This window comes from Pipra filicauda, unplaced genomic scaffold, assembly GCF_003945595.2.
Source record: "Pipra filicauda isolate LSUMZ 115617 unplaced genomic scaffold, ASM394559v2 scaffold35_size7292922_pilon, whole genome shotgun sequence".
In the NCBI taxonomy this organism is placed as follows: Eukaryota; Metazoa; Chordata; class Aves; order Passeriformes; family Pipridae; genus Pipra; species Pipra filicauda.
This window is the reverse complement of record NW_024104487.1, coordinates 1823855-1848135: the sequence shown is the minus strand read 5'-3', so window position 1 is coordinate 1848135 and position 24281 is coordinate 1823855. Positions and strand designations below refer to the sequence as shown.

Below are 24281 nucleotides of genomic sequence, written 5' to 3'. Positions count from 1 at the left end.
TTAGGGATAGCAGGTGAGACTGGATTTTCTCCTGAATATACAAAAAAATAAAAATAAAAAATTATTTAAAAAAAATGTAAGTGATCGGCCCAGATAATTTGTATAATTCTGCCTTTAAAATCTTAATTTATTTGGGGGAGGAAAGCAAATAATCTTCAAAAAATGGCCCCTTGCTGCCTTCTCTGGAAAGCAGGGATCAACTCACTTTATGTTTCTCCTACAACCACAACCAGGCACTGGAGCTTTGCTTTCCCACCAAGAAATTAAACTATTTTCATTTTGCACCATTTTTTGGGGGGAAGGGAGGGTGGGAAGGGAGGGAGCAAAGTCTGATGGGTCTTAGGAAGCTGATCTCACCTCACAGGTGTCTGCAGGTCCCCCAAAAATCTTCATGACCACAGTCTGTGGCGGTTCACCCATTGCCTCCAGCACCCATGCAACCCCGAGGGGTTTTTGCCTCTTCAACACTGAGAGAGGAAGTTGTGGTTGGTCTCAGCATGCTGGTTTTGTGCCACTGCTGTGGCCATGCTGCCCTCCCGTGAGGAGAAAGCAATGCTGGTGGTTGGCAGTGGCACAGGGTGAAGCTGCCTGCCATCGAACCGCCCTTGGGTGTTCCTGCACTCAGCTTCCAGCACAACCTGCCCCAGTGGGAAAAGCAAATTTCCTCACCCACAGTTCTCTTTAAACATGTTTTATCTCTCCCACGTTGTCTCATTTCTAGGCATTGCTGTCTCATCCCTCACCTGGAATCTGCTCTCAACCTTGTCCCTGCTTTGCCTTGTTCAGCTCCATTGTGCAGAAGGGGCCACAGCCAGATTTGGGCCGCTAGAGGGCAAAATTTAACCAATTTCTTCCTAGTGGTGACGTGCAATAATGCATATTTTTTGCGCTGTCTTAATTTTCCTCCCTTCCCTCTCCAATGCCTGAAAGTAAATGGCCCTGAAATGGGGGGGGAAAAGTGCAATCAGAGGGTGCAGGAAATGTCAAAGCACGTCATGGCCCCATATGCAGGTGAGAGATTAGAGGGCTCCTCCCTTCTTGGCCGATAAAAACTGGCAGAGGCAGAGATAGGACCGAGCTTTGGCTGAGCCTGTGCCAGAGAGGGGAGAAAAAAATCCCAAGTGGAAACAAATCCAGTGGAGAAGCAGCCAGTGGAGGAAAAGCAACCCGAAAACAGCACCGGTGACACCAAGGAAAACACCAAAAAGGTTTGAGAGAGGGGGGAACTCACAGTGCTGAGAGGTGGTTACATCAACTTGCTGTCTTTTTTGGGGGAAAAGGGGATTTTGAGCTTTCTCTCCATCACATCAACACAAGAAGGAAAGTGGATTTGCCCTTGGCGAATGTCACCCCAATCCACAGAAAAGGCTGCAGGCAGGACCCTGGCAACTACAGGCCTGTCAGCCTGACCTCGGTGCCTGGCAGGGTTATGGAGCAGATCATCCTGAGTGCAATCACACAGCACCTTCAGGATGGACAAGGGATTAGACCCAGCCAGCATGGGTTTAGGAGGGGCAGGTCCTGTCTGACCAACCTGATCTCTTTTTACGATCAGGTGACCCACCTGGTGGATGAGGGGAAGGCTGTGGATGTGGTCTATCTAGACTTCAGCAAGGCCTTTGACACTGTCTCCCATAATATACTCCTGGAAAAACTGGTAACCCATGGCTTGGACAAGTGTACCCTCTCCTGGATTAGGAGCTGGCTGGAGGGTCGGGCCCAGAGAGTGCTGGTGAATGGAGCTGCATCCAGCTGGCAGCCGGTCACCAGTGGTGGTCCCCAGGGGTCTGTGTTGGGTCCAGTCCTGTTTAATATCTTTATTGATGATTTAGATGAGGGGATTGAGTCCATCATCAGCAAATTTGCTGATGACACCAAATTGGGAGGGAGTGTCGACCTGCTGGAAGGCAGGAGGGCTCTGCAGAGGGATCTGGATAGACTTGAGAGATGGGCTGATTCCAATGGGATGAAGTTCAATAAAGCCAAGTGCCGGGTCCTGCACTTTGGCCACAACAACCCCATGCAGAGCTACAGGCTGGGCACAGAGTGGCTGGAAAGCAGCCAGGCAGAAAGGGACCTGGGGGTACTAATTGACAGGAAGCTCAACATGAGCCAACAGTGTGCCCAGGTGGCCAAGAAGGCCAATGGGATCTTGTCCTGTATCAAAAATAGCGTGGCCAGCAGGAGCAGGGAAGTGATCCTTCCCCTGTACTCTGCGTTGGTGAGGCCACACCTTGAGTATTGTGTTCAGTTCTGGGCCCCTCAGTTCAGAAAGGATATTGAGGTGCTGGAGCGGGTCCAGAGAAGAGCAACAAGGCTGGTGAAGGGACTGGAGCATAAGTCCTATGGGGAGAGGCTGAGGGAGCTGGGGTTGTTTAGCCTGGAGAAGAGGAGGCTCAGAGGTGACCTCATCGCCGTCTATAACTACCTGAAGGGAAGTTCTAGCCAGGTAGGGGTTGGTCTCTTCTCTCAGGCACTCAGCAATAGGACAAGGGGGCACGGGCTTAAGCTCCGCCAGGGGAAATTTAAGTTGGATATCAGGAGAAAATTCTTTACAGAGAGAGTAATCAGGCATTGGAATGGGCTGCCCAGAGAGGTGGTGGATTCACCATCCCTGGAGATTTTTAAACGCAGATTGGACGTGGCACTGAGTGCCATGATCTAGTAAATGGACTGGATTTGGACCAAGGGTTGGACTCGATGATCTCGGAGGTCTTTTCCAACCCAATCGATTCTATGATTCTATGATTCTTGCTTTGACCTCAGGGTCTCTGTTTCAGATTTCATGGTGTTTTGCAGTGGAGGGTCATGGTGATATTTGCTCATAACAATCCATCTGGGGAAATCTGGGTGAGAAAGAGGATGTCTCCTGCTTTTATCTTCATTTAAGGGTGATTTTCTTACCTTTTCCTCACTTTTACTCAGCCCCCTGCTGCTTTAATCCCCCTTTCTGCAGATTTGCTGAGGAAATGAACACAAGAAAATGAAGCAACCTGTTCATTTTCAACCATTACAACATGGTTTATTCAACCGTTTTTGGCTTTATTACTCATTTCCAGGGCCCTTTAGTGCAGGCAAGCCCTTTTTTGCATGCAAAGCCCCAGGTTCTGGAGGATGGATTTTAGGCCCTTCAGCTCCAGCTCTTATCTCCCCTGCACACATTTTCTCCAGGACCAGCAGCAAATTTCTCCCCCCCTCAAAGGATTTCTCTGGACATGAGAGGTAGCCTTGGCTTATCTCAATTTTAAGGACTTTCCTCACTCAAATAACCCTTGTCAGATTTGGTTGATGAATGGTGGAGGCAGAAATGTATTTAAGACGGATTCAGCTCTGAACCAGCACAAGGAATGGGGGTTTGGGTTATAATAATATCTACAAGGTAGATGGGTCCATCCAAATGTACTCCTCATGTTCCCTTCATAGTCACTGGGAAATTAATTGATTTAACTGCTCTCCACGGGTCTTTCCATAAATGAACCAAGCTCTGTTACAACTGTTGGAGAAAAAAATTGGCATTTTCTTGAAGTATTTTGATTAGATGTGGTGGTTGAGCCCATTTCCTGACATAAAAATGGGCAGAAAGCTGATAAGGGCCTGTTTGGAGGACAATAATTTGATTTTATTCTTTCTTTCTTTCTTTCTTTCTTTCTTTCTTTCTTTCTTTCTTTCTTTCTTTCCTTCTTTCCTTCTTTCCTTCTTTCTTTCCTTCTTTCCTTCTTTCCTTTTTTCTTTCTTTCCTTCTTTCTTTCTTTCCTTCTTTCTTTCTTTCCTTCTTTCTTTCTTTCCCTTTCTTTCCCTTTCTCTTGCCTCCAGCCAGGAGGGGAGGACACTGCAGGCACAATGGCTTTCTTCCTCAAACCACGGCCATGCACGTGGGACCTTGCCCTGGACTACCACACTGCCAAACAGTTTGAAGGTAATCAAAGCAGGAGCAAAGTACTAATTCCTAGTGTTTTCTGGGCTGCATCAAATGAGATGTCTAATGAGTTGGAGATTCTCCAGCTCCACCTTCTGTATCCCTGGGTCCTTCATCTCCAGCCTCCGTGTCTTGACTCGTCCATCTCCAACCTGGCCCAGAGATCCTCCATCTCCAGCATCCATATTTTATCTCTTCCTTCTACAGTCTCAACTAGAGAGTCTCTTTTTTTTGACTTCTCTGTCTACAACCTGAGCTGGATATCCTCCATTTCCAACCTCCACCTCTTCACTCTTCCATCTCCAACCTCACCCCTCCTCTCCCTTTCTCCTTGAAAAGTCGGCAGTGACTTTTGAATCAGGTTTTTGGGTGCCTCCTCTACACTTAAATGTAGCTTCTGATCCCTTCTCTGTCTTGCTTTTCAGTGGATGTGACCCTGGATCCAGCCACAGTGGGTCCTGAGGTGATCCTCTCCGAGGACCTCAAAGAGGCCACTTGGGGCAGACCTCAGCGCCGGTGGCCTGAGGGTCCCAGCCGGTTTGACACAGATCCGTGCATGCTGGGCAGTGAGGGCTTCACCTCAGGCCGTCACTACTGGGAGGTGGAGGCCAATGGGCGCTTCTGGGCTGTGGGAGTGGCCCGTGAGTCGGTTCAGAGGAAAGGCCGAGTCCTCTTCAAGCCCAGTGCTGAGATTTGGGGCTTGCAGAAGTATGATGAGCTCTGTGTTGCCCTCACGGCTCCATCCAACACCTCCATCCCACTTCTCAATGGGGAGATTGGGGTCTACCTGGACTACGAGGTGGGACAGGTCTCCTTCTATGCTGTTGGCAGCCGCCAGTGCATCTTCACCTTCCCTGTGGCTTCCTTCAGTGGAGAGAAGGTCTTCCCCTACTTCTGTGTGCTCCTCTCAACCATCAAACTGTCCCCCAAGGGCTGATGTGCTGACAGGATCCTTCCACAGCTGGTTGCACCATGGTGTTTGGAATGCTCCTTGATGCTCCTCCAGTCTTCTCTTCCAGGTCTTGGAGTCCTTTCCAGCTCAACTCATGGTCCTACCTTCATCATAGATGTCTTTATTTTGGGTTATGTCCAGGGGATTTTGAGTCTGAGCTCAGCACAGCTCGTCTCATCTCAAAGCCACTGTCATTAAATTCATTCAAAGCTTGTTAACAGAAGCAGGGCTTTGCTGAACTGGTTTTGACCTGAAAACTTGACTTTTCCTCCCAGATAGCCTTCTCTGATAATTCCTTTGCTGACCCCAATGCCCATCACTGGCCAGGCTTCCAACCCACATTAAAAATCTTAATTTTTGCAGGCTTTGCATTAATGCCAGCTGCTGATTTTGTCATCACAAGGATGTGCTCACACTCACTTCACCCACTCTTTCCCTCTCTATGCTCAGGATGTATTTCCAAGTAATTAACATGCAATTTATATAAATGTGCTCAGAATATAATAAATTTTCTTTTCTAAGAAGCAGGAGGTGTCTGCATTTGACCTCTCACCAAGTTGCCCTAGACCTAAAAAGACCCCCCCAAGGCTGCCCTAGCCCCCAGGATCCCCTAGGACTGCCCTACGTGGGTCTCCAAAGGTTGCCCTTTCCCATCAACACCTTGTTGGTCCCCTGGTACCCTCAAGAACCCCTCATGCAGGGGATTCAAAGCCTTTTTGAGGTTTGGTGCAGCAGGTATCTGAGTGTGAGAAGCCCTCCCTTCAGCACCCAAGGAGCTGACACAGAGGTTTTTAGCCCGTCTCATCCCATTGCCCTTGCCTGAGCTCTGCAGCTCAGGTTTATTACAAATCCAGCTCCTCTCAGTGCTGCAGTAGGAGGAGCTGAGCCCGTTGTCATCCAGGTAAGCGCAGAGCCCACCACCACGGATTTGAAACCTGGAAGGACAGAGGAGAAAATCCCCCTCAGACAGGCTCAGCAGGAAAAAGGAGAAAAATCACAAATAGGCTTCCCCCCATTTCAGTTCTCTGGCATCCTTTTGGGCATCAACATGTCAAAATATCAATATATATTTCTTATATAGGAGTAGAAATTATTCAGCATCAATATGCCAACACTGATGCTGATTTATTTCTATTTCTAATAAGAAATCCAAAGCTTTGCAAGAAAAAAAAGAACTTACAATAAAACATCTAATTTCAGTATTTTCTCACCAAACACACCACTCCCATATCTTAGGTCAAGGAGAGAAACAAGATGCAGTGTTGCCCTTCCCAAACATCACTGTCCCATTACTGCCTCTGGATGCACCTCAAGTGCCAGAAGAAATGCATATTTTGTGGCTGGGGAAACACCAACTAACAACGTAACGATGACAAACACAGACTCACAAGCGTGATAAAAGTGAGTGGTTCACCCATTGCCATGGCTGTTCCTCATCTTTCCGCAAAAGGCCAATCCAATGCTCTGAAATGCCTTTATATCTCATCACAAAGCTCTAAAAAAGAGGAAAAAATGTTTTTACCTCCTTCTAACAAAAAATCTCCATTTTACCAGTTACTTGTGCTCCTTTAGGACTTCTTTGGGGCTTGAACCTTTCCACCTGCTAACAAGATGTGTCACCTAGCTACAGTTCTTGCAGCAGTTGGCTTTGGTGAGGAATTTCAAGAGACCCATGATGACCAAGCCTCAAGAAAACCCTCTTCCCCAAGTTCCTGCCCCAGATCTCCAAGGAAGACCAATCAAAGAAACCACGAGGTGTCAAATATGTTGGTTTAGGTTTTTTTTCCTGATCCTAAGCGTGTCCTCTTGTCTCCTTACCAAGTCTTCCATGCTGTCCAGGATGGCCAAGGAAGCACCAAGTGCTGAGCAGTTGTCCTGGCTGGATGTCCAGTTCCCTGCAGCCTCCGAAAAATAGTAGCATTTTCCTCTATATCTGATCCAGTCGAAGGGGCATTGAAAGTAGGGCTGGGGATGAGGCTGAAAAGCCTGCACTGTCATTAAAAATAGAACACTGTTAAGGAGCAGCACCTTTCCCTTGCGTCTCTCGAGTGGGGAGGTCATCCTCTACCCAATGGTCTCTGAAGGTCTTGCATCTGCCTCAACTGTGAGTAAAAAGAAAAATTAAGATACCAAGAGAAATCATGGGAGAAAATAAGCTCAAATCATGGCCCAGCTTGTGGTGTTGACCAAGAAACATGATTGCCACACCTTCAAAGAAAGAAACAGGGTGATAGCCTTCAGAAAACTGCAGTTTTAAAAGGAATTTCAAAATAATCCTATCCCTAATATGCTCTTGGGTGTTTCTCTCTATCATTAATGCAAAAGTAGTGAAAATGATAGAAAATAAATTCTCCTGTTCCTGGAGACTTCTTAGCTTGTTGGGACTCAAGCCAACGTCTCTAGGCCCATTCTTCTCTGAAAACAATACTTTTGGGTGGCTGTATGTATGAAATGGCTCTTCCTGTTGGTTTTCTAAGGATTTCTGGATGACATCAGCTCCTGCACCAAGGGGATGAGTTTGGTCTTCTGTAGAAGGGCTGCTCTGAAATGTCCCTCTCCTGAATAGGACAGCAGGTTGGGTAGGCTCTGTCTTCCACAGGAGAAGTGGAGGTAGATCTGTGCAACATGTGCAACAACCCAAAATATCTCAGAGACATTCCTCATGAGACCTAAAACCAACCTGCAAAAGTGATGGCTGTGACAAGCAGAGCCGTGAAGAGTGCTGCCAGCATCACCTGGCAGGCGACACGTGCCTCCGGCTTCATGTCCAGGCTGTGACCTGCAGGAGAACAGACCTTCAGTGCCTCTGTGAGAGTTTCCAGGGGAGCAACATGCTCCAGGTCATGCCCAGATGATGACAGGTTGGTCTCTTCCTCATGCCAGGGGACTTGGTGTCATTTTGTGTGAGAAATATAAAAAAATTCTTCTCCAGAATTATATACTTTTTTTAATTTATGGAAACTCTATGGAGAATCTCCTCCACAGCTCCAGCTTGAAACTCCTGAGATGCACCATAATTAAAATCATGCCTTAATTTCTGGGTTCTACCTCATTATTAAAGTTCAGTGGAGGTTTTTTCTCCACCTAAACTGAGACACTTTGGGTCTTGAAAATTATCCAAGTCATGGTGCCTCCGTCTCTGGGTCCTGTGATCAAGAATATGCTCTTTCCCTTCACTATGAGCAAAGAAAATTCTGTTTCCTAGCAGTTTTACCTAAAAATATTAGTGGTTTCACCTCATGGGACTACCCCCACTTTTTATTTAAGCTTTTCCCTTTTTGTCCCCATCTATCACATGAACCACACCTCATGGGACAAACCCTCCTTTCCCCTCTTCCTCTTGGAAAAATGTTATTAGAAAGTAAGTCAGAAACCAAATATGCCAGCTAATTAAAAAAAACCCCATATATATATAAAAAATATCAATAATTAAAAAAATATAGCAAATAGGAAAAATCAACAAATTTCTAAATCAAAAAAAAATTCCCCAAAAATCTTAGTCCCTGGTTGAATAGACTGAGATGATGCAAAAGACTCCCAAAGCTGCTTTTTTACCTTATTGTGGACCAAGAGGATGATAGAGATGGGAGCAAAATAAGGAGACCTGAAACAGGGCAGTGTTGAAGGGAAAGAAGTAGTTATTAAATATTTTGCTGATGTGTCCAAGTTGCATTTAAAGACCAAACTTCTTTTTGGGGCTTTTAACAGTTCAACTCTTCAAAAATTTCTTTATTCTCATCCAAAATAAATCATAAAATTGGAATATTTGTGGAAAAAATATACCCAAAAGAATCAGTTACTTGACTGCCTCAGGAAGGGTTAACCCTAAATGAAAATAACCCACAGTGTCTGAAATGGGGCTGTTTAGAGCAAAAGTTCCATCTGCTGAGTGACAAAAATTTTCCCTCAAGGGAAGTGCTAGAAAAAGCTTTCCCCTCACCCCCTTACAACCTTACTTCAGCTGGGTTTTGTTCTCAAATTACAGAAGTATTAAAAAGAAAAACAAACCCAGCGATTCTTCAGTTCATTGCCCTACAGTTACCTGCCCTCTTGCTCCTCTCCATGCCCAAAAATCTGGAATAGTCTCTCATTTCCTCCATTTTTGGGGTTCCACGTATACAGCTGCTCCTGCCTCACCTGCCAAGCAAAGTTCCATGTGTCAGAGGTACCACAAAGGCTGTCAGCGCTCTAAGTTTTCTCCCCATATTTAAAATTTTCTCCCTGGAATGAAACTTTTCTCCCGAGTTGAAGTTTTCTCCCACAATTAAAATCTACTCCCTCCAATGAAAATTTTCTCCCCCAGTCAAACTTCCCTCCATTAAAGTTTTCTTCCCCAAATTGTTTTCTCCCCTCAATTAGTTTTCTCCCCCTACTTATATGTTTCTCCCTTCAATTAAATTTTTCTCCCTGCAATTAAAGTTTCCTCCCACAATCAAACTTTCACCCCCAATTAAAGTTTTCTCCCTCAGTTAAAGTCTTCTTCCCCTATTAAAGTATCTTCAATTAAAATTTTCTGCCCATAATTAAAATTTCCTCCCTGCAAACCTTTCTCCTCAATAGTTTTCTCTCCCAGATAATATCTTCTCCACTCAGTTAATATCTTCTGTCCAAAATTAAAGTTTTCTCCCTCAAATTAAAGTTTTTTCCTCCCAATTAAAACAATCTCCCCCTATTAAAATCCCCTCCATTGAAAATTTCTGCCCACAGTTAAAATTTCTCCCCATAATTAAAGTTTTGTTCTCCCAATTAAAATTTTCTCCCCCAATTAAAATTTTCTCCAGCAATTAAAACTTCTCCCAGCAATTGAAATTCTCTTCCACACTTAAAACTTAAGACCACCTCCCCTTAGTCCCCCAGCCCATCCCAAGCCCCCTCACCCAGTGGGAACAAGCCAGATGCTGAGGCATAACCTCCTCTGTGAAGAGAAACAGAAACACAGTATGAAAAAAAAAGTTATTTTGGTTTATTTTATAGTTTTTTTTCCCAGGGATTTTCCTGCACCTCCTACAGGGTTATGGGTCTGCCTGCCAGAGGGCCACCTGCCTGTCCACCCACCGAACCAGGGGTTTCACTTCAGCTCCACCCTGCACCCCCTTCAGCACCTTTTCCTGCATTTACAGCTTTTTTTCTCAGCTGGGGAAGACAGATTATCCAAAAATGCTTTTTTTGGTGTGCAGGAGGGGGAAATGCTGATGGGGATCGCTCTGCCCTGGGATGTTGAGGCACCCCAAAAGGGACTTCAGGGATGAAGTGCAGTTCCCTTCAGCCAATTTTACCATTTTTTAAATATAGAAATGTAAAAAATAAGTGCTCTTGCAATTAAGCTACCCAATTGCAGGATTTTACCCTAAACCCTACTTTATTTTACATTTCTGAGGGGTTTTTTGTAATCAGTGGTCACACACCACTGGAGTGGCTGCTTTTGCAGAGGGCAGGAAAGCTGACTGACAGCAGCTGACCACAAAAACTTTCTGTGAGGGTAACAGACGCTGCGGGTGGAAAATAAAATAAAAATAAACATGAGATAATAAAAATATAAAATTTTCTTTTTAAAATAAGAACAATAAACCCAAAATAAAATTAAAAACTTTTAAAAAATTATTAAAAAATAAAATAATGCAATGCTTTTCCTTCTGGGACCTTTGGACCTTTGGGTTTATCCTCTTTTTACCCCATTTCTTGCTGCTGGCAGGTATTGAGGCAAATTTCTACTTTTTTTCTTGTTGTTTTCTGGGTGTCTGAGGCAAAAAACATTGGTTTTTAACTCTACAAAAAGGTGTTGCTTGGGGGTGTTACAGCAGTGGCCAAAACCTGAGTTAACACCAAAAAAAAATGAAGAAAGGGAGGGAAAAAGGTCAGCATAGGCTGGGAATTGGTGGTCATTCCAATCAGTGGCCAAGGTGTCCCAAATGTGGGAGGAAGCATGGGTCTGGGTAGTGTAAGAGGACACATCAGGAGTGGAAGGGATGGGCTTGCAGGAGAAAACTCTAAATCAAAATAAAATAAAGCAATAAAATAAAATAATAAAATTCAGTAGCAGCCTGCAGGAAATCCAGACTCTCACCTCCTCCTAGTGAGAACAGGAGCTAGGCCACTCCTGACCACACTGGATCTCCCTGACATAGGATCAAACATAGGCCAAATATTGTGTCAAAAACAGCAGAAAAAGTCACACAGAGCAAAAGGCATCTCAAGTCACTCCCAGCCCATATTTTGAAGAAGAAACACCAAATGCCACCTGCCTCCTCATCTAGTTACCTGCCTGCGGCCACACTGATACAGCCCCTGACACACTTCAGCCTTATCCTGAAAAACCTTATTTAAAGGCTTTCCTAAATTATTTTTTATTAATTTCTGCATGCTTTCACAGATGTTTTACACAACCATCAAACCCATAGGTGTTTCTACACCTCCAGGCATGCCACCTACTCCAGATGTGCCATCTCCTTCTGGCTGGAGGACACCCATTCCCTCACCGTCTTTCATTTACAAGGGAAGGCTATAGAATATATATATTAAAAAGGAAAAAAAAAACAGATAAAAGCCCTGGTCAATACCATTTCCTGGAGCCGGATGAAGGCATGACTAGATAGCTCACAAGGCAAAAGGTTGTCCAAGGACACTGTCACTTTTGGGCTGGTCCTGTAACCTTCTGAGTGGCCATGGCTGGGGAAATTGTTTATGCTGATTTAAGGCATCTTGGAGATGGTTCTTCTCCTGATGAGAAACGTTATGGTAAGTCCTGTTTTGGGGAAACATGGTTATTTCAAGCTTTGGGAAGACTTTTGTGTTTGTTTGCTCTTGGGTTTGCTTGCTTCTCCATTCCTGTGTTGAGGTTTCCAAGATTGCAGAGAACATTGGATGGGCTAAATGTCTTCTAAGGTGGGATTCTGGCTTGAAAAGAGGAGGAAAAAGGGCAAGAAGGGGATGAAGGAGGCTGACAAACATCTGGAAGTAGAACAGTTTTGTTTCTGAGACTTTACTTTATAGGCGAATGGGTCCAAGAAGCCCAACATGAGCCAACACACCTGAATGGGAAGGAAAGCTGCTGAGATCTTGTCGGGAATCCTGGTGGAGATGAGAGCTTGGGAGACCTATGTCTCACTGACTCCCAGCTCTGCTGGGAGCTCTAAAATTAATCCCATTTCAGAAGGTTTCAGGTCCCCCGAGGTCCATCACTGGGTGCCCAAAGCTGCTCCTGAGGCTCCTGCAGCCCCTCCACCACCTGAGAAACCACCCGTGGGTGATGCCCTCACACTAGACCTCATCAGTGGTGATTTACTTTTTAGAGGAAGCAAAGAAGCTGTAAACTTCTGCTCCAACTCACCAGCTTGACAGAGGGGCTTTTTCTTTTTCCTCTAAAAGCCCAGCTTTTTCATGTTTCATTTTTTTAAGCAAATATGGTCTCTTTCAGCTCCTCATTCCTGTCCATGGTGGCACGGGCTCCTCCTCAAAGCTGGGGGGCTGGGGCAATTCATCCTGCTGGTCCTGGTGGTGGTACTGAGTGTGCAGGGTAAGTAATCAGCTCTTACCTACATCTCACACCTCAGAGAGCAGCCTGAGAGGGGATATCAGGGTTTATTTCAAGCATTTCAGCCTCTGGAGGGGACGAGGTTGTCCCATAGAGATGCAACATCACCCACCAAGAGTAAGTTCTCTCTAAGTTAAAAACATTATTGTTAAAAAAAGGTGGAGTATACAAGCTGTGTTTTTCAGGCTGGCTTAATTAACTGCGTGAGAAAATGAAACCTGGTTTTATGGGGTTTTTGGCTTTTATCCCCAGATGTCTGGAGCTTCTCCCTCCCAATCATTTCTCCAAGTTTTTCAGGGCTCTCCACAGCCAGTGGTGATGAGAGTTCCCCAGCCAGGTGATGAGATCCAGGGAAGGAACCAGAAGGAGCAATACATGTTTTCATCCCTGGTGCGGTATTTCTGCAAGCCCCAAGTGGAGAGCCCCACAGGTAATCCTCCATTCCTCCTGGCTCTGCTGGGAATGCTCAGATGAGAGCTTTTTGGAGGGCTTCTCCTGCAAGGACGCCCTTGGGGCTGCGAGGCCACCAAGCGTTACTTTGCAAAGAAGAGTGTTGCAAGGAAGAATTATCTTTTCCATGCAATTTTTGCTGATCCCTCCTCCACAGAGAAGCAGGGTCATCCCAAGGGAGGAGATTCCTCACCATCCTGGCCTCTGTCTCACCAGGTATTTTTGTCCTTGTGGTCACCCAGCTGCAGTCATCATCCTTCTGTCTGGTGGCTGAGCAGGAAAAACCACAATGATGTGAAAAAACTCAAGGGTGGGAAAAGAGCCAGGGTGTGAGATGGGGAAGCCCTTAGAGCCTTCAGCTGGTGGCTGGGGAAGACCTTGACCACCCTGTGGGGTGTCTCATGGCTTTTTCTTCTCTTGCAGCCTATGCTGGCTGCAAGCTGTGTCCCCAGGACTGGCAGCTACATGGGGAAGGATGCTACTGGCTTTCTGAGGAATTGGGAAACTGGACTCAAGGCACAAAAAGCTGCAAAAATCAAGACTCTCAGCTGGTGGTACTCCAGGAAAAGAAAGAGAGGGTAAATAGGGAGAAGGCTTGAAAAGGACCCAAAAGTCCTGATTTTTGAGTGGGCAGGGAAGCAAAAAGTGCCTAGTAGCAGGAGGGCTTGGAAAAGCATTCAAAGCATTGGGGACATTCATGTCTCATGAGTTTGGAAGTCAGATTTACTCCATGGCTTTGCACCCCACGAAGCCCTCCACAGAGAGATTTTGGAATCAACTGGTCACTTCCATTTTCCAGGAGCACATCAAGGTTATTACAGGCAAAAGCCCACCACCAGTGTGGATTGGAGTAAGGTCACATCAAAAGGAGTGGAGATGGGTGGATGACACACTCTTCAACCCCAAAATGTGAGTGTATCCACAGCCCGTTGGTGTAAAAAGAAGCTTTGCTCCATTTCAGACCCAGTTCATGCCCTGACCCATCTCTCCAAGATGTTGGGGTCTGTGCAATGGTCTCATATTCCCCCTGCTAAAGCTCTGCAGACCAAAAGCTGGCAGAGCGCGGTAACCCCACAGCTCCCATCAGACCCATGCAGCAACACATCTTTTCACGCTCCACATATGCTCCTCACAGATCTTACTGTGCGCACACCAGTTCCTCTCAAATTTGAGCACCCACCAGTGAAATGGTGCAGTATGATGAGAAAGTGCAGGAAAAGAGCAGGAGAACCCCCCCCACCTCTTCTTTTCTGCAAAACTGGGAAAGTTTCCTCCTCTTAAGCAATGTAATTTTTATTCTGCAGGTTTGGCACCTCCCTGGAGGAGATGGGTGAAGGGTGCGGGACACTAAAAGCCAAGGGCTTTGAGGTTCATAGATGCGATGCCAAACACAAGTGGGTTTGCAAAAAAAAACCCTTCCAGCTCTACCCGATAACAGCAGGAGGCGAGGAGAAACACAATGCCTCCATCTGACACATGCCCACCCCAAAATGCCCATCCCATGAGATGCTGGGGTGGAATCAGCCCCATTCTCATCATTATGTCTTTGCAGGAGATTTCAGGCTTTGCAAATCCACTTCCCACAAGGATCAAGACCAGCTTGGGAGGCACAGATGAGCCCCTGAATGGGAAATCAGAAAAGCCTGTGCCTCATGCCCAGTGATGAGAGGCTAGAGCTACAACATCAATAAAAGCTTATCAAAGTGGTTTGCCTCAATTTACTGAGATAACTCAGGTGAGAGCACAGGTGGCACATCATGGTTCACATATAAACAAGGGAAATTTCAACTCAAAAAAACTTTCCTGAGTGACAGAACTTACATGTGTGCGTCTCTCCAAGCACTGCTGAGAGCGTCAGCACATAGACTGATGCAGACAGCCGGGTTTTGCTCAAGTTTTGGGGATTTGGAGGGTTTGGTTTGTCTTTTGCACTTTTTTTGTTGTTTTTTTGTTTTGGATTATTTGTTGCTATTGTTTTGGAGTAGTTTTTTTGGTTTGGCTTTTGTTTGTGTGCTTGCTTTTTGATTTTTTTGGGGGAGGCAAACTTTTTTGGGTTTTTATTTGGTTGGTTGGTTTTGTTGTTATTACTAAATTCCCTCCCCGCCATTTTTTGACCTTGTCAAGCAAAGAAACCTATTCATTGAAATTAATTCAACCCAAATGCATAGCTTATGCATTTGAGTGACTTTTAGACAAAGTCTGCTTTCCAAATAACATAGAAATTATCAATAGGATTTGCTGCTGCAGTGCTCCAGCAGCAATGACCATCCAGCTTGTCTGGGCAGAAAGTCTCATGAAAATACAAATTCTTATGTGTTGGTGATAGGTTCCCATGTAGGGATTTATCAAAGGAAGCTGTGCTCAGTTCTCCCCTGTATCCTGATCAGTCCTGTTTACAGGGTCTCTTTTCCCTTCCAGAGGACATAGTTGTCAGGTCTGCTGCAGACCCAGTTGTTATTGGTGGGGCTCAAGGATGAGCTGATCCTCCCTTGGTTCAATTATGCACATGGCCCACTACCCTGCACCTCAAACCTGCAATGCCAACATGCTCAGGAGAGCAAGAAGAGGAAAAGAAGAAAACTACCTGCAAAGCATTAAGAAAAGCTGAAATTTCCTCTCTAGGAGAGAAAGGGTAGTGTTTGGCTGAGGGTATCCAGTAGGGGATTGCTGTGCAGTCCCTGGTCCATCCCAAAACTCCTATCGAAAGCCAGGAGCAGCCTGGATATGGTGTCAGGAGAAGGTCCCCATCCCAGGATGGATCATTCCCATGTCCACTAAGAAATCCCTTGAAGGCGGGAGCAGCAATGCAACAGCCCTCCAGGGCCCTGTCCTACCATACTAAGAGAGAGACCTGCCCCAGGGGCTGACCCCAAGTGCCCAACATGGAGAGAGGGACCAACCTGCTGTTGAAGGCTGTGCTATCTGTCCACCACTACTTGCTGTTCCTCTTTTGCAAGCTGTGGTTTGCTTTGCCCTTATAGCATATAATGAAAATCTGTAAAGCAAAGAAACATCATAGTTTAGCCAGTCTTGTCTTCCCCACCTCTTCTTTTCCATCTCTGTCCATTACCCCACACAGAGGTGATGCTTTTCCCAAAGTATCTGCTCCTGGCTACACCACTGGGTGCAGTTTGGGGCTGGAATCTTACTTTATTGGTTTTGCTTTCATGTTTCCTGTCCGGGTGCTGGCACAGAGATTCAAGCACAGATCTTATCAGTTCATCCATGGTGCTTATGATGGCCAGTGAAGCTCCCAGGGCCTTGCAGGTTTCATAACTGATGATCCAATTGCCCTCAGCCTCAGAAAAATAATAGCATTTACTTTGGAAACCAAGGCAGGTGTCTGGGCACACATGGAAGAAATCCGGGTGAGGGAAATGGAATTCCATAAGATAACTGAAAAAGAGAAAGCCAAGTGAGATATGTGGGCAGTTCGAAAAAGCAGAAGAATGGGATTTATTATTTTTATTCCTAGAAGCTGGGAGAACTGGGGATGATGATCTTGGGAATGGTGTGATCAAGGGAGGAGCCAGGTGCGTGGATCACAGCTTAGAGAAAAAAAGAGAAGCAAGCTTTGCTTGGTAAACATCTCTTGATGCTGGGAAAATTTTTGGAGATGGAGAGAACTGTGAAGCTTGAAGGCACACTACATAGTTATGTTGTAGAGAATGTCCAAAGCTGTGACAGATTGTCATGCAAGTATAATGCATATTTTACAAAATATGTATAATGTATGTGTTTATACACAGCATGCTAAATCTTGGTTGAGCTGATTTTTTACTGTTTTCAGTATGACCAGGAGTCACCTCACTGGGAAAAGAACTAAATATTCTAATCAGCCTCCTGCAGAAATAAAAAATATTTATATGAAATTACAGTATTCTAATGTTTGTTCAGCAAATGTGTCATCATTAAATAGTGTTGAAAGACAGTCACCATAACTTTTGAAATGTATTTGCTCCAGAGAGCCAGCATGTAGTAAACAAACATTGTGTAATTTGGCCAACCAACCATACAGCATGAGAGCAGTGTCCTACTAACTGAGAGTGTAAGTATCTAAATATTACAAGCAAAAAGGAGATGCCAATCCCTCAGGGACAAGGTACAACACTCAGCAATTTAAAGCGTTGGCTTTAATGAAAGCACGGCGTTGCTGTGGTGGGAGCCTCAGTACACCAACACTAAATGGGGGGACCTGATAGAGTAGAACCCTGCTTGGAAGTATAGCTCAAAGGATAGCACTGCAGGGGTGGATAATAAAACTTGCATTGATTAACTGATTTGCCTTACATATCTATGTAAAGTCCTGTTTTGGTCACTAGTGAACTCTGATGTAATGCAGGTACTGTGGTCTGAATTCCGAGTTCTGCAGCTGGTCATTACATTAGTGCCTGTGCAAAGGTGGGTGCAGATGAGAGGGGAAGTATGGGTTTCCCTCTCCCCATCCACGACGTGGGGGAGCCCAGCTCTAGTTCCTTCTCCGTCTGAAGAACCATTTCCGACGTCTTGTGGGACGGGGAAGGGGAACTCCAGAAACATGGTTTTTCAGGCCCCGAGCCTGGAGGGGAGAGGTGCCCTCCCCTCCCCCCAGCACCCACGTGGCTCCATGGCAGGCACAGAGACAGCACACCGGGCGTGGAGAGGAGGCAAGAGAGTGTTTATTGTTGGGAAGGGGTTTATAAGGCTTTTAGGAGGGTCAAAGGGGAACCAATCACGAGTTCAGGGTCACACAAAAGAAACCATCAGGTTAAGGGTCAACAGCCAATAGGAAGGGGTTAAACAAAGGACCAATGGGACACCTCAGGACACCTTTCCCAGGACACTCCTGCATGGGAGATAACAGTTGCTGTGGGGGGTATTGGGAAGAAGAAACACGTGTTTGCAAAGGGACCACAAAGAGCCATTTTAAAACATGTTTAAACAAGTTTCTCATCAGGTATAGTGCCACAGGGAAGCAAGCTATCCAGGGCTACCCTCACAAAATAAAATGTGCTTGGGACTCTGCATATGTGGATGGGAAGGAATGAAGTACTCCAGATTACCATGACAACAAGATTCATACTTGGATGAGGGAGATGAATTATCCTGGGTTACCATAGCAAAGTCTTCTTGAGCCCTACACCACACTTGTCTCTAGTTCTCTTTCTTCAGAAGCCCATTAACTGTGTTCTGACCGAAGGAGGTCAGCTCTGCTCCATATAGGTGACACAGCCAGACAGAAGATACTTTCTTAAACTCCCAGCACAGGAGGTAAGCTATACAGTACACTGTCAAATATCTGGCTTAGAAACTACAGCAAGTGTTTTGCCTTCCTGAAATGAGACAATAAACTTATCACAATGGATATTCTGTTATAAAAGTTGCTACTACCTTCACTTGGATGAGTTCTGTGTCTTTACAGAGGCAAGGATGTGTTCACTTCTAATTAGACTGAAAACAAACCCCGCAATTTGGCGGTTTCCAAACAAAACAATGGTACAAGGTTGGCAATTTTCAGAAAAAGCTAATAATGAGACTAACATGTTTAATCCCATTCCAGGTTTCATTTCCCTAGTCACATTTCTTGTCTGCCTTTCTAATGGATCCCAGCTTTACAATAACCAGGTACTCTTCTGTGAACTTTTGGCACATGGAAAGCAGCCAACAGTCAGTTTTGCCACATGAGATCCAGCTTCTGATGTAGCAAGGACATAGGCAGGCACTGGTTCGTCTCCTGAGGAATACACTTTTTTTTCCTGAATATTTTTTTAATTTAGAAAGTAGAAAGAAGATAACATACCCTACTGTACAAAAAAAGTAAGCAAAATCTCTAAGCTGGATACTTTTGCAGACAACAACAAAGCAAGCACCTGTATTTTGAGTCATGAAAGATACGTAGGTACTGTACAGAATAAAGAACAGGTGTTCTATAGGGCCAGAATATGACGATGAAACTATTATATCCTTTGGCACTATTTAAAAGAGTCTCATCCCTTTTAGAGTTATTACTTCTCTGTCCTGACACATGCAGAAAAAATCTGCTACACCCAGGGGACAACAAGCATTACACACTACACCTAGATACCTGACAGTGTGATACACACAAAGCTTCCATGAAAGCAGTCATATGAGAAGATGAGCACTCTCTTTACTAACTCAGATACCCCTCCTTTTTTGTTTTGCCTTGGCTTTTATGTAGAGATAATAATAGATTCTATCAATTTAGTCTTTTGCATCCTCCTTTTCCAGTGTCACTGATGTTTTTGAACCAGGAATGACATCACAAATTACCCTTTATTATGACAGTAACGCTTAAAAGCAAAAAGCAAGGAAGAAAGGGATCTGAACAAAAGCATTTTGAAAAACAAATGCAAAATGTACAAGCAATATTTATTACAAAGGGAACATAAAGTACATTTTTATTTTGCCATAACAGAACAATAACCAATTTTAACAAATTGCCTGCATTTTTAGAATATATACAGATGCTCCGTAATCAGTGACCTCAACAACAGTGCTCATCTGCCACCCAGTGTCTATTTGCTTTTTTCCCATCTTACAAAAACACACAACCTGAAGACTATTTGCCAAGATGAACTCTACGTTATTATTTATGTTTTAGTTAAATGTTACCAGCAAACTAGACTGCTATCAGAAAATATGAAAATTAGGCTGAAGAAACTAAAGAAACATGACTGATCATAACAAATTATTCAATGAGTCTAATCAGAAAAGTGATTTTTTTTTTCATCAAGTGTGTACCTAACAAAATGATGGAGTACAAGGAAATACCATTGAGGAGGTCCTTAAATTTGTAAGGGAGAGAAAGCTGGGGGACATGGCATAAAACTAACGCCTACTAATATCCTTTACAGTCTCAAATTAATTAGCATGCAGAGAAATATTTACTTGCCTAATTCCTGAAGACACAAGCTGAGTTAATTTAAACTTTATTACGTTCCCTGGGAGATGAAAAATAAATTATAGCAGTGTGGCTGAATAACTGAATTACTGGGACAGTAACCAAAAACTAACCTTACAGAAAGAGATGGAGGATGGAGAGCAAAGGAATCAGAAGAGCAGACGACTGATAGAAGAGAAAGAAGACATTTCCTACTTTGCATCCTCGAGTATTTATTCTAATACTATTAATATTAGAATAGAAACATACATGAAAGAAATATCAGTAGAAGCTACCCTCTGTGGTTGACAACTGATGGATTTATAGGACAAGGGGACAGTCAGTGGCTTCTGCTTGACCTTCTCTTGATTTTTCAGGACTGGCTTTCTCCAGAAGGACAGAAACCTGAAACCCAGCAAGGACAAAGGAATTGCAGCTGAATTAAAGCTAAGGGATGAAAATATTTTAAATTAACAAAACACCTGCTCTTGTAGTCTGGCCAAAGGTTACTAGCAATAACAAAACAGAATGAAGACAGGCCATTATTATAAATAATTTTTTTCTCTTCCCCCATCCCCCTACAAAAAATAGATAAGATTTTGGCTTTTAAAAGACTGCTTAATCATTAAATAAATGACTTGTCACAGACTTCAAAAGTGATGATGGAAAAATAGAAAGCAGACTGTCAAGTTAACCTGGTGTTACACTAGGTGTCAGAACATAGAGTGTCCAAAGAATGGAAAAATTATGTAATTGACTTGAGGGGAGCTAGTAGAGCCTGACATTCAAAGAGCTCAATTTAGAGCAGCATATAAGGGGACCAATGTATACCAGGTCATGTACTTTAGAAAGACAAAATCAGACACAAACACACTATATGTGAATACGTATGTGAATACACATATTATGTGAATACATATTCATTACAGCACCAACTAATTAAACAACCTAGCATTCCTAGGAACACTTTTTATCAATTCAAAATATTTCCCCTATTCTCTATCAAGCTGCCACTAAGCAAAATCAAACTTAGCTAATATTAGATATATCTATGATTGTGTACTTTAAAGTTATGCAATATTTTGAAAAAAAGATGAAATTTCATATCATCCATATCTGCATCAACTTCAGAACAGTCTGTACTTCGTATGAAAAAAAATCATGTTTATACCACTGTAAATTAAATTCTACAAACTGTAAAACAGCAGAACCACAAGGACAATTAGGAAATTTATATCTGGAAAATACCTGAAATCTTGGCCAATCCTAAAGGACACAACTCAAAAGAAAGAACGAAAAGCCCTAAATGCAAACACCTTAAAGGGCAGGTAATTTTCCACCAAGATTATGGACAAAGGAGAAAATATGAGAAAGTTTTCTTTTATGTAAAACTTGCCTGAATATCTTATAAAAATAAAATCAGTTATGATATCACCTTGTTATGATCAGGTTCTTTAAAATCATTAGAGAGATGCCTCTGACAAAATTAAGCTGCAAACAAGGCCATATGCCGAAGGCAATAGTAGAGATTTTTATTTAACAGTAAATGTGAGGTAGAGAGAGATATAAAGGAATAGGGAAGAGAGAGTGAGGGTGGAGTGGGGAGAGAGAGTAACAGAGAGACAGATTAAGTAGAAAAAATATCACCACTCTGTGGGTTCCAATGGCGTCCCGTTGATCCTCTTCTTGGGGTCTTCCTGGTGGTTAGAGTCCCAGTCTTGTCAAAGTGATGGTTGCAGTCCGGACCGGTCAAGGAAAGCCCGGGGTAGTGAGGGAATGTATCAATCTCAGCGTATCAGTGAAGTGTAGTGAAGGAAGAATACTGTATCAGTGAACGAAGTCCCACGTGGTGAAGGAAGAGGTCTGTGGCGGTAAGGAAAGAAATCCGTTCAGGAGCGAATAATAACCACAGGGGGAAAGGGAAAGCAGTCATGCCACCCAAAGAAAGGCCTCTTGTGAGCCAGATGTAAAGAATTTTAGAGAAGCACACAGGTAGTGAGAGTATTTTGAAAAAGAATGGAGAAGACACAGAAGCAAATAGTTAATAAACAGACTGTTCCTCTCAACTTCCTAAGTTCCTGTTTTGCAATGGCTTCAGCATGGGCTTGCTATTGAAACAGGAGCCAGGCCTAAAAGAGTTAACTGAGACATCTTGGCCTGCTAAGAAACCTCAATACCTGTTTTGCTAGAAGAACATTTTAGGAGCACTGGTTAATATCATGTTCTGTTCTGCTCACTGGACCAAAGGCCTTATTATAGAAAGAATAGGAGTAATACACACACGGTAATAAATTAGGTAAACTAGACGTCTGAATAAGATCTAGAAGGCTCAGAGCCAGGATTTTGCAAGCTTGAAGGATTCAGGTCACCTAATTGAAGAGGTCAAATTGAGGAAGATGTCCATGGCGACCACCAGAGGGATGAAGGCTTGAGCAGAAGACCCCCAAAGTACAAGACTGTGCATGCCTGGAAAGACTCCGCCCAGAGACTAGCCTACTTATTAATATGTATAATAAATGATGTAACCATGTATCTAAAGTGTATAAAATGGCTTAGTTTTGCACTTACAAGTCGAGCAAGTTTGTCAGCGCGAGCTGGCTTGCTCCCAACGTTGAATAAACAAATACCTTGCTGCTTAAAGATAAAAAGTCTCTGAGCAGTTTCTTGGACCAATTTTTCGGATTCACTATCTCAGTAGACATAGCCATTCTGTCTTACACCACTTTTTAAAAAACAATCTTCAAACACAAATAACATACAATAATATACAGTAAAGTGCAGGAAAAACACTGAAGAGTCCTTTTCTCACCAGTTCTAGGTATTACAGTGATGTGTAAAATGGCAGCAGAACCACTCATCTACCATTTATTTGGATCTTCATTTGCATCACATATCTGCCGTAGAGAAAAAAATCTTGAATAGATGATAGCCATATTAGAATTGAGGTATCACAGAACAATCATGTGTGAATCAAAATAAATTCAATTACTATCATATACAATGTTGTCATGTGAACTATCCATCTGAGAGATGATCTTTCATCACCACTTCTATCAAAGCTCCAGACCGTAAAATCTTAAAGAAATGTTAAATTCAGTTCCAGGAATGGGCCAAATACTGCATCTTATTATGTCAAGATACATGTGAAACAAGAATAACCTATCAGTTGTAAAGAAAAATAAGATTATGGAATTAATTACAGCTTGTACAAGGCTTGAGACATCAGTTTCTAGCCCAAGGCACCCAACAAATGAAAATCACCTTTTCAAAGCAAATCTCATGAGTCAAGAGAAGGAAAACAGGAGGAGGGCATTAATTCTGTCTCTTTGTGTTGATCCAAAATGCAAAAACTGAGAAAAACGTTGTGTTTCTTAGCCTGAAACACACCAAGAAATGTAGACTTAGGAAAGAAAAAGAGCATTCACATGGTATTCCTTAGTCCAGTCTTACACATATGCATCAGTCCAAGTCTGCAGGACCCTATCTCAGAAGGGACTCATTGGACTTTGGCTTTATTACTGATAATCTCAAAAGGGTGCTAGATTTATATCTATTCTTGGAAGTTCTCTCATTTTATATTTTTTACTTTTATCATCCCATGTAACAGGGACTGATTTCATAGACCTTAGCATTATACACAGAAAAACATTTGATTCCTACAAAGAAATGATTGAGTGAAACCCACTATTTTTGTTCTTATATCCCATAAGGAGACTTGTTATGACCAACATGTAAGTATTATCCATTTACACCACAGCAGTAATCCCTTTGTTAAATAATCGTCCCGCGGCAAGAAGCTTCCCCCCTCCCCTCCATTTAACCTAACCTTTTCCTTGCACAAACTTGCTAGCAGACTTTATACCTACGGCTCCAAAGAACCGCTCGGTGCCTCCTGTTTGGAGGAAGAGCTAAATAACCAACTTACGGGCGAGAAATTAGGGCTACAACTAGAGCACATTTTAATTTCACGGGTGTATTACCACTGCAAAGGTATGGCCTCACTTTCAGCTAACTTCCATTCCCAGACGAGATCCAAGTTCTTGACAACCACACAGCACCCCAGGAGCTCTTAGCACTGATCATCCGCATATATATACAAATACACACACATACACGAGTAGTTTGCCAGTGCCGTGCCTGCAAGGAGGTGACCGGCCCTCCACCGGCACGGAAGAGGCAGGGGCAGGGGAGGGGACGGGACAGGGGCAGTGGCAGAGACAGGTACAGAGGCAACGGCAGGAAAAGGGCAGGGGCGGCGCTGGAGCAGCGACAGGGACAGAGGCAGAGGCAGGAACGGGAACAGTGGAGGGGGCAGGGACAGGAGCAGCATTAGGGGTAGGGATGGGCAGCGGCACGGATGGCAGAGGCAGGGACAGGGGCAAGGACAAGGAGAGGGCCAGGAGTAGACACACGTGCAGGACAACGGGCAGGGGCCGCTGTGGGGGCAGGGGCCGCTGTGGGGGCAGGGGCAGGGGCAGGGGGGGGAGCAGCGGCAGGCACAGCCCCAGTGCCGTCCCGCCCCGCCCCCGGGCCCGCCCGGCGCTCCGGCCCC

At 44.1% G+C, this 24281-nt stretch overlaps 3 protein-coding genes across 3 annotated transcripts; 2 read left to right on the top strand and 1 right to left on the bottom strand.

Moving 5' to 3' along the window:
- The first annotated feature begins 1137 nt into the window (after positions 1 to 1137).
- LOC114004337 (butyrophilin subfamily 1 member A1-like) lies at positions 1138 to 5425 on the top strand. The gene is made up of 3 exons (XM_027752229.2): positions 1138 to 1208; positions 3814 to 3916; positions 4342 to 5425. The coding sequence occupies exons 2-3, from the start codon at positions 3841 to 3843 to the stop codon at positions 4851 to 4853; spliced, it is 588 nt and encodes a 195-aa protein (XP_027608030.1). The 5' UTR covers positions 1138 to 1208; positions 3814 to 3840; the 3' UTR covers positions 4854 to 5425.
- LOC114004338 (C-type lectin domain family 2 member B-like) lies at positions 5285 to 24193 on the bottom strand. Its single transcript, XM_039384556.1, has 11 exons — positions 22991 to 24193; positions 22539 to 22623; positions 20000 to 21592; positions 15999 to 16245; positions 15750 to 15844; positions 9746 to 9783; positions 8911 to 9005; positions 7549 to 7647; positions 6687 to 6859; positions 6257 to 6363; positions 5285 to 5803 (listed from the first exon to the last, which is right to left on the bottom strand). Exons 7-11 carry the CDS (start codon positions 8966 to 8968, stop codon positions 5479 to 5481), a joined length of 762 nt encoding a protein of 253 aa, XP_039240490.1. The 5' UTR covers positions 8969 to 9005; positions 9746 to 9783; positions 15750 to 15844; positions 15999 to 16245; positions 20000 to 21592; positions 22539 to 22623; positions 22991 to 24193; the 3' UTR covers positions 5285 to 5478.
- On the top strand, positions 11247 to 14466 carry LOC114004336 (CD209 antigen-like protein E). The gene is made up of 6 exons (XM_027752225.2): positions 11247 to 11603; positions 12283 to 12381; positions 12689 to 12829; positions 13273 to 13427; positions 13649 to 13758; positions 14154 to 14466. Exons 1-6 carry the CDS (start codon positions 11531 to 11533, stop codon positions 14320 to 14322), a joined length of 747 nt encoding a protein of 248 aa, XP_027608026.1. The 5' UTR covers positions 11247 to 11530; the 3' UTR covers positions 14323 to 14466.
- Positions 24194 to 24281: the final 88 nt, after the last annotated feature.